Source organism: Anabrus simplex, chromosome 6 (assembly GCF_040414725.1).
Source record: "Anabrus simplex isolate iqAnaSimp1 chromosome 6, ASM4041472v1, whole genome shotgun sequence".
NCBI lineage: Eukaryota > Metazoa > Arthropoda > Insecta > Orthoptera > Tettigoniidae > Anabrus > Anabrus simplex.
Genome location: NC_090270.1, coordinates 75,145,154 through 75,160,473, shown reverse-complemented (window position 1 = coordinate 75,160,473; position 15,320 = coordinate 75,145,154). Strand labels below are relative to the sequence as shown.

Sequence of the window (15,320 nt, the reverse complement as noted above, 5' to 3'; positions counted from 1 at the left end):
CAAGATTGAAACCCAAACCATACAACGTTACTTACTTGACGCATTCCTTCTTTAAGGACTACATTTGCGTGAAGATAGTTTCTTCCATCCGACCAGGCCGCAAAAAAGGGGGATCCTACAGTTACTGACCTCTGCTGCATCCGCTACCACCCAGACTTGAAAGTAAGGATCAAGACGGATTTCAAAGGTGCGTTTCATTCATGGCGAAATATTATTATTTTACGTGTGTTTCAGATTTTCTCCAATGTAAATTTCTGCTATTATTTTCAGGTGCCTGGGAAGAACTTCCTCGAAGACAAGGAAAGAGCAGTGGAAGTTACTCATTGGAGACAGTGAAAAATCTTTACGGTGCACCTTTAAAAAAATAAAGAAGGACAAATATCTGGATCTCCAGCAACTGAAACAGCTGATACCTCAAGATTACCATACTTTTTATGATAACCTACAATATGATTAGAGACAGCCCAAATTATTGAATAATACGGGCTAAAATTCTTGGTTAAAAAAGGATAATTCTTGAGCGAAGACGAAAATGTTTAGAAAACATCTGAAATGTTTAAATTATATTATACAAAGTTTTATGTTGATAAGAATTCTAAGATAACATTATTTAACATTCAGAACTGTACGCAGAAAACATTTCTAAGTTTGTCATTGTAAGAACTGTTGTTCTACTTGTTACCACACACAAGAACTCTGGAAAAATGTTCATAGCATTTTCAAGTCACTTGAATATTTACTTTTTTTGTATTTATGCATGTGATTTTCATAAGCTGATCCACATTAAAACTAGTTTAATAACATTAATCGTGTTACGAAAATCAAACCTTAAAACCTCGTATGTCCAGATAAGGTTAGAATTTTATTTCTTAAAACCACCTAAGTCTACCGGATATATGAAGACTTACTTGAAATGCTTATTTATGCTTTTCAACAGCGATTCTAACACCAACAATGTGGAAACTCAAAAATTACAACGGTTGAGCAATTTCTGTGAAATTTATAACATTTTTTTCCACCTCCTGAAAAGTTTGCTAAAAATGACTTACGAGGTTTTAGAAGTAAGCCGACGTTATATTAAAATGTGATTAGTACAGTGGAAGTTTCATACACTGTGTTAGATTAAAATCATTTATAATTTTTCTTTATGGGAATTAAAGGGTCAATACTTGCTTGGTTTTCAATAAAATTTTACCATTCGCATTTTTTGTGTTCAGAAAGGTTATTCACCAGTACATTGTAATGCACTGAATGATAATTATGAAATGTTGCGTAACCTCGCGGTTCGGGAAACAATCTCAAGATGGCTGTGTGGATGGGTGTAAGAAATAAGTGCCACGTCGGTTTTTAGGGTGTCGTTGCTAATTTGTGCTATTTATTTGTGGATTTTAATAGTGTACTGATGTTATTCAATAGAATCGTAGCTCTGTTTGTGAGTTATTGTACTTTGTTATAACAGATTTGGTACCAACAATAGTAGCCATTTTAATCAATCTTGTTTTGTCAGTCATAGATAGCATGTTACCAAGCAAACCATCCATTGAAAATAGCACACGCATTACACTACGTTTAACTTGAGTAACTGCCAATAGAGGCTGGTGAAGGGGGTCGCGATAGTATGGTACTTAGTCAACACTCTCCTGGCCAGAGTGCTGTCTGACCTCTCTGTTAGTTGGTAATACTATCGCCGCAATCACTACATTTTAGTTACACTGTTATCGGGTCGCTATGGTATTCTCCCATGAATTGTCATATCATTTAACTTTGGTACTCCTCTTAACCACCGTCCTCATTCAGAATAGATACCGATTTAGAGACAAGAAATAAATGCCTTCACTGCGATAAAACCTTTTCTCAGAAAGGCTTGCTTGTCCATAAGCCAGAAAGAGAATAAGTACTACGCCCCGAGGGAAAGACTTACTACGCCAACAGGCATACTGTCTTCGTTAGGGAGAAATTTTAGACCACAATATAAATAGTCGGACTCTGAGACAGGAAGTGAAGGTGTACAGCTTGAACAAAATGAGCAGACTGCGAACAGAACGGAGGATAATTCTGATACACGGGAGCCCAATGCCCTCACTGTGGTGGATATTTTCAAGGAGCATGAGGGGTAAACATTCACATTAGTTGCTCTCATCCACAAATACATCGCACTGCCCAGTTAACCAACTTCAGACAACGCGTATCTCGGTCAGGAGATGGTATTATTTCCATTGAGCATCAATATCCTGTTCAAGAGGAGACTACATTCCAGTCAGAATTAAAGGAATGGAAGAACAAATTCACTCAGTTCTCCAGTGAAAACGATTCTGAGTTCGACACACTCGCGGGAGTTGTCGGAATTTCTGAGTAACTCTATCCATCTCTTACCAGGTACAAAACACCCTGCTACAAAATATTACGAAGCAGAAGAAAACTTCTCGGACATCAAGATAAAACATATAGCAAGTCCTCAAATCCACAACGTGCGGCCAAGAGAGAAACGCCAAGTTAGGCATCACCAAGGACTTTCTTGTAGCGAATGGCGAAAGGCACTCAAGAAGATATCAAATGTTTCTGCAGTATGAATTATTCCAGGCAGAACTCAGGACAAAAACCTCTGTCGCAGATGCATCAGAGAGAAAGAAACACTGGCTCACGTTCTGAATTCTTGCCCCTACGGCGAGGTACTGAGAAACTCACGTCACCACAAGATAAGATCACTGACTGCAGAAGAACTCGGCAGTAAAAAATTCTGTGTAAATGAAGAAGTCCACGGTTTGTCTATGACAGGGAGCAGAAGAAGAATTGACATAATTGCCTTTAAAGACAACAACAAGAAAGGCTCCATTACTGATCCGACCATCCGATTCCAGCACCATGTCGGCCAATCTACTGAAGTTCACCTTGAAAAGCAGAACATTTATGCGCCCACCATACTGTTCTACAAAAATAAATACCAGCTGAATGAAGTAGAGATTATCGGCCTAATGGTTGGTGTTTGTGGCACAATACCTGCCTTGTTCGTAGAATTCTGATGATACTTGTTTAAAGGGGCCTAATATCTAGATCATCGGCCCCTATCGGTATCAAATGAGATGAAATGTAATGACAACTGAAACGTTCAATATCATCTACTGACCAGAATACAAAAAATACCATGATGAATGAATGGATGTATATGAATTTAAAACAATCGAGTGGATCCGACCCAGAAACTATCAAACAATAGTATTCCTGACTAAGGGACTGCTTCTAAAGCACAAACCTGTCAAGGATGCTTGTTGTCTAAGGGGATCCGAAATCCAGGTGAACAGCCCCTCATAATGGTACTTATGGCTAGTAAAGTAGAACCATGATATTTGCAATATTGTGGTACTAATCAAAAGTAGCACAGACTCAAGGTGTTCCACACATTATGGCACTACTCGCAAGTAATGTACTTCGCACAGGTAACTCAGATGTATGGAGTTTCTCACATAATGGCACCACTCATAGGCAACGCAAACCCATGGTGTTCCTCGCCTAGGTGTACTAATCAAGGGTGCCGGTATTCCTGTGGTGTTCCTCATATAGTGGGTACTAATCAGAGGCAACGCAGTCCCACGGTGTCGCTGATATACTAATCACAGGCAATGCCCAGACTTGTGGTGTTTCTCACAATGGTAATAATCACAGGTACTGAAAAACCCATACAGACTCCCTTTCTGTTGCTACTAATCACAAACCTATTATGTACCTAACATAGTGGTACTTCTCACAAGTAAAGGGGATCCATGGTGTTCCCCATATGATGGTACTAATCACAAGTAGTTTCATGGTTTTAATTCAATCATCCCTTGGTCACCCCTTTTTGTAGCCTCTTACGACAGGCAGAGGATACCGAGGGCGTATTCTTCACAGCGTCCCCCACCCACGGGGGGGGGGTCACAGAATTCTGGAAGAAGTTCGACCTGTCTACAAACTGCATTGAAAGAATAGTTACCACCACCATACGTGGATCTGTATACAACCTGAGATTTAATTTGTTCAGACCTCCATAATTTAAAAAATTCCACATTACCGCTATATTTCTATATGATAAAATATTCTGTATCCTGATACGCTTTACTTTGTCCATTGTGGCAACCCGTAATTGTGGGAAGTCGTTCATTCCTTCATTAAATACAATATAAAAGCTCATAAACCACATAAATATTAAAAGTTGAATACTTTATGATACTGATCAGAACTTATAACAATACAGTATGTCAACATATCAGAAGTGTACTGGGAGAAATAACAAAATTGGAAAGTGTTTTGTGCCTCCTGTAAAATTGCATTTTTGGGATTACAAGGTGTGGCACGCGCACCGTCGACATCATCTTCTAATTCTTCACATTAGAGTCAAACACTGTATCAACATTTAGAATGATTAAAAACAGAATGATTTCATCATCTGTACATCTATCGACATATTTTAAAAAACGAAAAAGCACTGAGATAACTACAATTGCCAAGATGTTCAATACTCACTTTCCCTCTAGTGCCTGCACTTTGACTTCTTCAAGCGAACCATTGTTGATCTCCCACAAGTGCAGTGAATTATCATCACAAAGAGAAACTATTCTTCCCTGTAATCCAAGTTTAGAATACACTTAACAGACAACAGAATAATTAAACCAATTATGAAGACATGCAGAACAATTTGAACAGCAAAACGTAAAATTAGGGCTCAAGCGTGAAGTGCAGATGCCTTATAAATTCTTCACAAACGTTTTTTTCTTTTCTTTTTTTTTTGCTAGTTGCTTTACGTCGCACCGACACAGATAGGTCTTATGGCGATGATGGGACAGGAAAGGTCTAGGAATGGGAAGAAAGCTGCCGTGGCCTTAATTAAGGTCCAGCCCCAGTATTTGCCTGGTGTGAAAATGGAAAACCATCTTTAGGGCTGCTGACAGTGGGGTTCGAACCCACTATCTCCCGGATGCGTGCTTACAGCTGCAAGCTCCTAACCGCACGGCCAACTCGCCCGGTTAAATAATAGCAAAATCATCTTCGTACAGGCCATGAAGGCCCTTGGAGGGGTCGAAATTAAATTTAATTCTTCACATACTTTTATTTTATTTTATTTTTATTTAAAAATTTTTTTTTTTTTTTTTTGCTAGTTGCTTTACATCTGAGTCTGAGTGAACCTCAGGACCATACGCACTTCTGGAAGTGGAAATCTTGTTTCTTGAATTTTTGACTTCCTGAACGGGATAAAAGACTTGAGGATTTCCACCTTTTCTATACAATTCTAATCACACTGTTATTAAATTACATAATTAAAAAAATTGATAGTACATGTTTTGTCTCATGAGAGACATCGTCAGCTGCTTGTTATCAGCTTAGATTAAAATGGACATAGATAGAGAACACAGTAGTCAAAAACATCTAAGATTCCTAAAACTTAACAAGCATGCACAGAGTATATTAGAATCAAATTATTGCTTAGGATAGTGTTGAGGACAGAAAAAAAACACACCATTCATTTCTTCATATTCCATTTTTTAAAATTATTACACTTTAAAAGTCTGTCAATGAAGTGGAACAGTTAAGGAAACCTCAAGTAAGAAGTAAAAAAAGGAATGATATATAGTAAAGAAATTCTTTTGCATTTTCTTCCTTTAAAAATAAAGTATCCCAATAGTTAGTGACAATGCTTAAATCGCAATATGATGCCTTCTGAATCTCATATGAGAAAATTGGTGAAAGGCCTTAAATGTTCATATGACATAAATGATCATGCTACTGCTGTCATAGTGTAATTTTTTCAGTGGAAAGAAGAAGAATGAATGCCTAGGGATGCTGATATTTGATGAGGTAAAGCTTACAGGAGAAATTCGCTTTAACTCTGATTCGTTACAATTGAACGGATCTGTTGATTTGGGAAACTTTAGTTCAGAGGGAAGTAAGGATCAGTTGGCAAACAATACATCGATGGCCTAGAATGAATACCTCGTATTTCACAAAGTTCTTCCTATTCATTATTTCCCTTAAGACTGGTCACACCTTCCAGCCACATTTGGGTATGCAGTCCATCAGAACATTGTTCGTTGGGTTTATTTTCCTATGCTTACGAGTAAAGGAAAATGAACCTTACAAAAATTATACTTTAGGAGTTAGTAAATACGTCTCGTAAACATATTTTCCTATAGTTCGGTACGGTAAGGTTCATTTTCCTTCACCCATCGGCATAGGAAAAAAAGAACACAACGAACATTGTTCTGATGGACTGCATATCCGTGTGTGGCTGGGAGGCGTAACCAGTCTTAAGGGAAATAATGGATAGGAAGAACTTTGTGAGATACGAGGTATTCAATCTACGCCATCGATATGCTAGCCAGAATGCCACACCTGGTGACAGAATTACATTAAATTATTAAATTTTCAAGCCAGCTAACTCTAACAGAAAACTGTGGGCACTTTCAGATACGACACATATATTTCAGTATATAAGAAATAATTTCCATGATAAAGTATAGTTTAAATACAATAGTGATATTGTTGATTATTCATTTTATGGGAAAGTTTATGAATATGACAAATCTCCCAAATTTTCTGGATTGAAAGTCAGCTATAAACTTACCTTGACCCATTTGGATCCTAATTCATTTTTTAAACAAATGAATGTAAGGCTGGCATTTCAACTATTCAGTAGATTTGTCACTGCCAGGCTAGGATTCTATTGGGGTATTAATTCAGAGGGTTTAGAAGACAAAAAAGCAAAGGAAAGCCCCAAGTGCTCTCAACTTGGGAGCGTGGGTTGGCGACCATGGGGCCCTAAGCTGGGCCCTGGCATTGCTTCCACTTATGCCAGGCTCCTCACTTTCATGTAACTCTTTTTTTTTTTCCCGACCTTGACACTATTACGTTCCGAAGGCTAGGGAGTCTTCCATTTTCACACCCTTCATGGCTCTAGTCTTTCTTTGCTCGATACATTCTTTTTTCAAAGTGTCTGATTCCTTCCATTTTTCCTCTGTGATTAGTGGTATATTGAGGATGGTTGCCTAGTTGTACTTCCTCTTAAAACAATAATCACCAGGCGCATTGGCCGTGCGGTTAGGGGCGCGTAGCTGTGAGCATCCGGGAGATAGTGGGTTTGAATTCCACTGTCGACAGTCCTGAAGATGGTTTTCCGTGGTTTCCCACTTTCACACCCGGCAAATGCTGGGGCTGTACATTAATTAAGGCCATGGCCGCTTCCTTCCAACTCCTAGGCCCTTCCTATCCCATCGTCGCGATAAGACCTATCTGCGTCGGTGTGACGTAAAGCCACTAGGAAAAAAAAACAATAATCACCACCACCACCACTCACAGTGCTATAGCCCTGATGGGCCTTGGCCTACCAAGTGACCCACTGCTCAGCCCAAAGGGCTGCACATTATGTGGCGACCTATGGCCAACGCGAGAATCTTGGCAGACCAGGGCCACTATTTCACTGTCAGATATCTCATAAATCATTTTCACATATGCAGAGGGGAGCTCGGATTAGCCCTCAAACACAGGTAAAAATACCTCATTTGGCTGGGAATCAAACCCAGGGCCTCAGGGCAAGAAGCTGGCTGGCTACCTCTAAAACACAGGGTCAAGCTTATGAATTTGAGCTCAGGAGGCAAACACACTACTACCTGAGCTGCTCAGCCCAGTACAAATTTCGAATTGCAAACATTAAACAAGGGAGGTCTTCAACTGTGCAAATACAAGGAAGTTTACAAGTAAATTGTGACACTGTATTTAAAAATAGTTCATTTTAAAGAAGAAATATCTATAAAATATAAGCAAATAAGGAGCACAAAGGTACCTTCACCAGTACATATGGCAGAATTTGTAACAGAGAGTAAATCTCAATCTAAAGGCAATCAAGTATAGTAGATTTTTCTATAAGTGCAGAGCTTGCTAGGAGTTGGAGGAGGCTTATGTTTGTAATGAAGCAGAGAAATGAAAGATGAACAGACATTACCAAGACGGAAACCTTCTCAATTACAAAAGAGTTGACATTCCTGTTTTTCAAACATTTTTCATAGGAAATATGCGGAAGTTATGTCAGGAAAACAGAATAACGAATGAGGACGTACTAAAGAGAGTGGAAGAGAGAGAAGCATGCTAGCTGCGATTCGAAAAAGAAAGCAAAATTGGATACATCATATTATGAGTTGCGATGGAAGGGACAGTAAAAGGGAAAAGAGGAAGGGGAAGGAGGAGATACCAGCTACTAGACAACATTAGATGATGAAAGGAATGATATGCAGAGGTAAAGAAAAGTGCACAAGACAGAGAGATATGGAAATCACAGCCATGACTGGATGTGCTGAAAGGTAGAACCTGCTATGATGATGACGTCATGACAGGAATGAGAGACACTTAACCCGTCCAGAATTGCACCCAGCACTGTTGACTTGTGTGCACATAGGCACTTTTACAATAGACTCTTTAAATGTATCAAATTCAGAAACACTAACACGACTGTAAATTAGACAAATGTTTTCTATCCTAGCTAAGCCTATGCATTTGAGGAACAAACCTTTTCCACATTTAAAAATCTGAATTCACTATATATTGACAGCTATCATTTCCCAGTCCTGTGTGGTAAGACAGTCATGCACACACACATCACATATAACCAAGTTGCCAAAATTAGTGATCTATACAGAGATAGGAACATGAAAAGGAACAAATAATAGGATGAACAGAATGGAGAGGTCAGTGTGAAAGTGTCGGTGTCAGTCTGAAAGAGGTGACACAAGGCCAAACACGAAAACATTCTGCTGTCTTCAAATAGACTGGATCTCTCCTCATCAATCAGATTTTCTACATCCCATCCTTCTCAGCCGCAATGAGCCACACAAACATGGCTTTCTTCTCATTCGATACTCTCAGTGTCTAGACTGACAATCCGTCAAGATGGCCTCCCAGTGTTGATGCCAACCCTCCTGATGAAGCAGGGGGGAAGCAGAAGTAAGTTTGAGAACTGGAATTGAAAATGGCAGTATATGAAGATGTGGAAATTGTCTTTTGTGTTTTAATGTTTGTCCTTGTCCCCTCTTTCATTTGCTTAATCTTTCCATATTGATGCGTTATTGTGTTTCTCCTATTATATTTTTCATGTTCCTATCTCTCAACATATGTCTTGGTTTGACACTTGTTTGTTCCTTTCCATTACTTAAGTTAACAAGTATACAGTAGTATTCAGCAAACCATTCTACAGACTCCACACAATATCCATAGGACATGAAATTCTTGGAGAGGGCAAGATTTTGTTCAATATAAAAATGACCAAACAAACTGAATATAATGAGTTCAACTGATCAGCACTGAATGATTTTTTTTAAATTTATATTTTAATTATAAAAAATGTATTGACAAGTTGGACTCAACACAAACTATTTTAAATAGATTTTTTTTTCTGATAGCTTTAGACAAATCAATACAGGTTCAAATCAAATACCTATTATGGTTAAGTTTATCAACAGTGATTAATATTAAGTAATACAAACCTCATTTGGTAGAAAAATCAGCCTTGTAACAGCTGATTCATGATTGGTATGCTGCCCATAAAATTCTACACCAGGTTTGCCAAATCTTGATTACAGTTAAGGAAGACGAGAATAAGTTTAATGCTTGCTATTGCAAATTTGTTTTATGGTCTCGGAACTTTGTGGCTATGGTGGGGCCATATAAAGAAGCGATATTTAACCCAGAGGCTGGTAAAGGTGCTTGGGAATTGAAAGAATTGACAGGAATGTGTGAATGTTTGTTGGTGTTTTTTCAAGAGAAGTTGGGGCTTTTGTCAAAAGGTACCATAATTCAGATTTGAATCAATCACCTTTTGTTTCCATGAAAATTGGGATGTGTAACTATGAAAGTTAGTACATAATTATTCCCAGGTAAAGCCAAATATTGTAGAAATGATTGTTATCTTGAGGTGCAAAAGTTGAAGTGCCAGTAAATCTACCGACACAAGGCTGACATATTTGAGCATCCTCAAATACCACTGGACTGAGCCAGGACCAAACCTGCCAAGTTGGGGTCAGTAGGCCAGCACCTCAACTGTCTGAACTACTCAGCTCAGCAGGTGCAAAAGTATTTTATAATATGTGCAAGTGAGCAGTTCCTAACAAGAGTACTTTTGATTAACAGGACTTACACAGGAATGAATGACTCCAATGGTGGGCATACTCACACAAATGCAATTCACCATATTGATTTACAGAAAAGTTATCTCCATTCGGAACACTGAGAAGTATGCTTCCAAACATTTCACAATTTATTACTTGACTTTTGTAAAGTGAAATTTAGTTGATGTCTTACCTAATTTACAATTATTTTGCAGAAGTTGGAATGTAGGCAAATACTTAGAAGTCCTGACAGAAAATATAACAATGAGATAAGTCTGAACATGAAGATAATAATAATAATAATAATAATAATAATAATAATAATAATAATTAGGGGCCTTATTTTTTGGTGAAATAAAACTGTTGATTTCGGTGTTAAAACTGACACTATTTATGTAGGTATTTCGTGAAATAAATTGTTATACTGATCGATGTTTCCTGCCAAATCTTCCTTGTAGTAGCGTATGGGGTAAATGTAACTAACTTTGTGATAAGGGGTTTTAAAGTAAACTCTTGTAATGTATCATTGTTATTAAATCTTAGAAAAACCAAATATGCAAATTGTTATAGAAATAAATATATAAATCACTGATACTTCGAAATGAAGTTAGGTGATCTGCCCTGTGATATACATTTATACATAGCCTACATTTTCAGACGTTGAATTACTTGTCTCCAAAGTACAAACTAAGCATGGTAAGAACATTATCAGGATGCAGAGTTGTGCGACAGTCAGAAAGTGTCTTTGTGTAAGCAGAGAAGCTCCCCTCGCAGACCACATTAGACGTCGGAAACCATAATGCTTGCGAACACTTGGACGTAAATTCACTGTGGTCTTTTATAAAACCTCCTAAAACTTTGCTAACACTGTCTTCTTTCACTTCCTCAACCAGATGTGCTTTCATTGCATTTTGCAAAGTCATATAGCTCTGGAAGGTGTTCATGGATATACTCTTTTTCCCTAGTCGGAGATGAGTAGCTCGGATGGTTAAAGCGCTGGCTTTCTGACCCCAATTTGGCAGGTTCGATCCTGGCTCAGTCCGATGGTATTTGAAGGAGTTCAAATATGTCAGCCTCGTGTCACTAGTTTACTGGCACTTAAAAGAATTCCTGCGGGACAACATTCCGGTATCTCAGCATCTCAGGAAAATGTAAAAGTGGTTAGTGGGACATAAAAACAATTATTATTATTACTCAAACAGGCGATTTATATACAATAGGCCTACCAATACCGTTATATTTTACAGCAGAGACAGTATTATTTATCTTTCCTTTTATATTCATTCTCTTCCTTATGCCAAGATTATCCTATTTTTCTATGTTGGCTTGCATGAATGCTTTCTTTGTGTCTATTACAAATTGCTCTCTATAATTTTTCAACACCTTTACGATCTGTAAAGTATCGCCGATTGTTATTTGTCGCTTTGAATTATGTTCATTTGCTTCATTCTGATTCTCTGCAGTGTATATCGCACGTTTAAACTTTACGAATATTACCGGTACACTATTGATACATTAGAATCTTTCTTGCAGCATCAAATACATAGAACCCCTAACTGTAGTATTCTTCGGCCCTCGAAAAACCTGTTGTGACTTCAGTTTTTGGCATTTTTATACTTAAATGTTGGACATTTGCCGATAGATGTTCGTAAGTAACGAACTCTCATTGCACACTGCTGTATCTATGACCGGTCTTGTATCTTGTTACGATCACAATGCTATTTGCTGTAATCGATAACAGATATTGATTTTTATCGACTGCCTTAGAGATCACGGAACTGAATACACATACTTTCGATACACAGTGCGTACCGTTTTATGTGCATTTGTGTGGAGAATATACAGCGGTATCAAGCAAATGAGAAGGAAACTACGATAGTCAAGTTCTCAGAAGCATTTAAATGTTTATTGGAGAGCTCTTCCGGTGCCAATTCGCATTTTTGCACCAAGTGGTGTATATTTCGCGATTATCTGCGCAATTCGTGCAATAAATCAAATTTTGCAATATTTCACGAGTTTATTTTGCTAAAATACGGTATTTTTAGTACCTGGGAAGTCATGTATAGACAAGAAAGAAGATATCAAAAAAACTCGTGCATATCGTTATAACCAAAAAATACGGCCCCTAATGATAATAATAATTATAATAATAATTGTATGACCTCAGCTGCCGAGTGCAGACATTTGAATTTGATGCCATATGGCTGCCTGCACGTCAATTTCAATGTTCTGTTTTACTCTAGACCTACTAGATGTCAGACAGGTTAAACCGAATCTCTTTTGGGTGTCTGTGGCTGAGATTTAATTAATTTTGCCAGGTAAGCACCAAATGTGTCATCAGAGATCTTTTACATGCCGACATCGTACGACATGGAGTGTCAAATGGACCTTTTTTCCGCCCTTCGAAAATCCGACTGCCTCTGCCATGTTTGAAGCCGCTATCTTGGGATCCAGAGGCCGACACTACCACTGATCCACAATTATTATGATTATCAATTATGAGGCAAGATCATTCATCAGTCAATAATATTTTGACCTGACACCAATAACAACACATTAAATTTCTGGGTTAAATTTTGCAGGGTATGGAGAATAAATGTGCCTATCTTGCAAAAACCTGATAGATAACAGATACAGCATTTCACAGAAAAGTAGTATACTTAAGACAGGTACAGGATGTGTCTGTTAGGAATATGAAATGGATCACAGTATAACATATAAAAGAACTATATGAATACATGTTATAGAGTACATTGCACTCAATTTCTCAGAATGGAACACAAGGAATATATAAGATAATGTAGATGTATTGAGTATTACTTGCACCTTATGATTTTAATTACTTCATATACTTTTTATTTCTATGGGCATATGTTGTACTAACTCAAATAGGTTTTCAGCAATAATGGAAGAGGTAAGGAGTAAGACTGGGAAGGATGTGGCCATGGCCTTAAAGTCCAGCCGCATCATTTGCCTGGTAAGAAAATGGGGAACCACAGAAAACCAGCCAGCCTGTATCATATAGCCAACTCATTTGGACTTTCATAAGATTTCAAAATCTAAAACCTTAAGCTGATTCAGTTCCTTTCATTCTAGAAATCTTATTGTTGAACATTCATAGAAGCAACAACTTTATCAAACAAGTTTTTAGCTATATGCTCCTGTTGTTCAACTAACAGCAGAAGCAAGATGTAGGTTGTACATTTGCACCAGAGAAATATACCAGCTTGGGCACATAAACACAGAGAGGAGGAGAGAAGTGGACACATTCAACTTTACACCGCACCTTAGCTATTTAGAGAGGATATGGCAGAACAGTTGACAATTTCATAAATTACGCGGCAAGATCATCAGTCAATAATATTTTTACTAACATAAATATCACTTTGTGATCGGCAACCATGAATGGAATCTATCTCCTATTAAGTAAATTTATTGCATAATATATAGTGCAACAACAAATGGAACTAATATAATTATCAGTTCAAGTTTTTAATTAAGGGATATTGGAAACTAGCATGTGTTATATACCGTATTTCACGGCATAATCGTCGCCACCGCGTAATCGTCGCATCCTTTATTTTCAATACAAAAATCGGACTTTAAACCTTTAATTACATAATCGTCGCACGTCTAAATTTTGTTCACTAATCTGGTTAAAAGGTAAATGGAACTGCAACGTAAGTTGCACATGAATGCGCAATTTAAATACGTGTATGGTTTATGGGCAATTTGGCAACACAGTCACGTTTGCAACATGTTGCACAACGTATAAATAAATAATACCTGTATATGTACGACGCATGGCTTACCGGTAGACTATCGGCAGTTTGACAACGCGGTCGCGAGACAGTGTACTATTTATTCACTACCTAAATATTATGCTTACCGGTAGGCTATCGGCAGTTTGACAACGTGGTCGCGAGACAGTGTACTATTTATTCACCACCTACATATTATGAGTTCGGATTTAAAATACGTAAGGCTGTAAGTTATCGCTTATTGGCAACGTCGCCAGGAAATACCGGCTAGGTAGGTTGAATGGACCTCGAACCAGCCCTCAGATACAGGTAAAATTCCCTGACCCGGCCGTGAATTGAACCCGAGGCCTCCGTGTAAGAGGCAAGCACGCTACCCCTACACCATGGGGCCGGCTCCTGTGTTATTGCGCACGAAGTGAAATCCAAGACGATAACGCAGATTTCCACGGAATTATTCAGCTGAATTATTTACGATGTCTCAGTTGTCATCGCTAGACTCTTATCTTACTACTACGTCATAAGTGTCCGGGCATGGGATGAAAACTTTTATCCAAGCAGTCAAGATAATTATTATCCAATGCTATTAAAGTTTTATTTTATAAATTCGTCAGTAATGTAATGTAAAATCATCAATAACTGGGAAGAAATATTAACCTAATTACAGTATGTTTAAAAGAAATTGAAAAAAATGAATGTTTGTTACTGACGTCTCGGAATACAGTCAACTATACCATAGATCTACACCGCGCTAGCTAGAGCTCCGGTTTGCGAGCTTTGCGCAAGCGCAGTAGTGTGTCACAACCAACGAGCTAAACTGATAAATTGTTGCATGCTTCCTTGCTGCCTAACAGTATTGGCTGCTCTGGAATGGACAGATCACAGATGCATTTATTTGTTTCAGATTTACGTGATTACTGTAGACATGTGTGCGTGAGAATTTAAGTTTTTAATTTGTGTTTTGGGTGTTTGCAGATATAATTTGTTTTAATAGTGAACAATTACGGAAAGTCTTTTATATCGCAAAACATTAACGTGTGAAGCATTTATAAGCGATTATGGGTAAATATAGAAACTATTCTGCGGGCTTCAAGCTAAGCGTAATTGCCTTCGCTGAACAGCACGGGAACAGAGCTGCAGAAAGAAAATTTTCTGCGAGTGAAAAGTTGGTGCGTGACTGGCGGAAAGTAAAAAACAAGCTAAAAAGCACAAACCCTTCTAGACGCGCGTTTAGAGGTCCTAAAACAGGGAAGTTTCCTATAATTGACGAAGAAGTGTTTAGGTACGTCAGTGAAATAAGTAACAATGGCTGCAGTGTATCATATGAAATGTTACAAATTAAGGGACAGGAGGTAGCGCGCAAACACAACATACCGGTAACTCAGTTTAAGGCGACTCGTGGGTGGATTAAGGGGTTCATGCGACGACACAATCTGTCAGT

The 15,320-nt window shown here is 38.1% G+C and overlaps 1 protein-coding gene across 1 annotated transcript in view; it reads right to left on the bottom strand.

The window, feature by feature from the left end:
• The window catches only part of l(2)gl (LLGL domain-containing protein l(2)gl), a 452,154-nt gene that overhangs the window by 383,152 nt on the left and 53,682 nt on the right, over positions 1-15,320 (bottom strand). Inside the window, exons 4-5 of the mRNA XM_068228315.1 lie at positions 9,501-9,585; positions 4,498-4,595 (exon numbers count right to left, since the gene is read on the bottom strand). Of these exons, the coding sequence (XP_068084416.1) occupies positions 4,498-4,595; positions 9,501-9,585 (183 nt within the window). The remainder of the gene's footprint in view (positions 1-4,497; positions 4,596-9,500; positions 9,586-15,320) is intronic.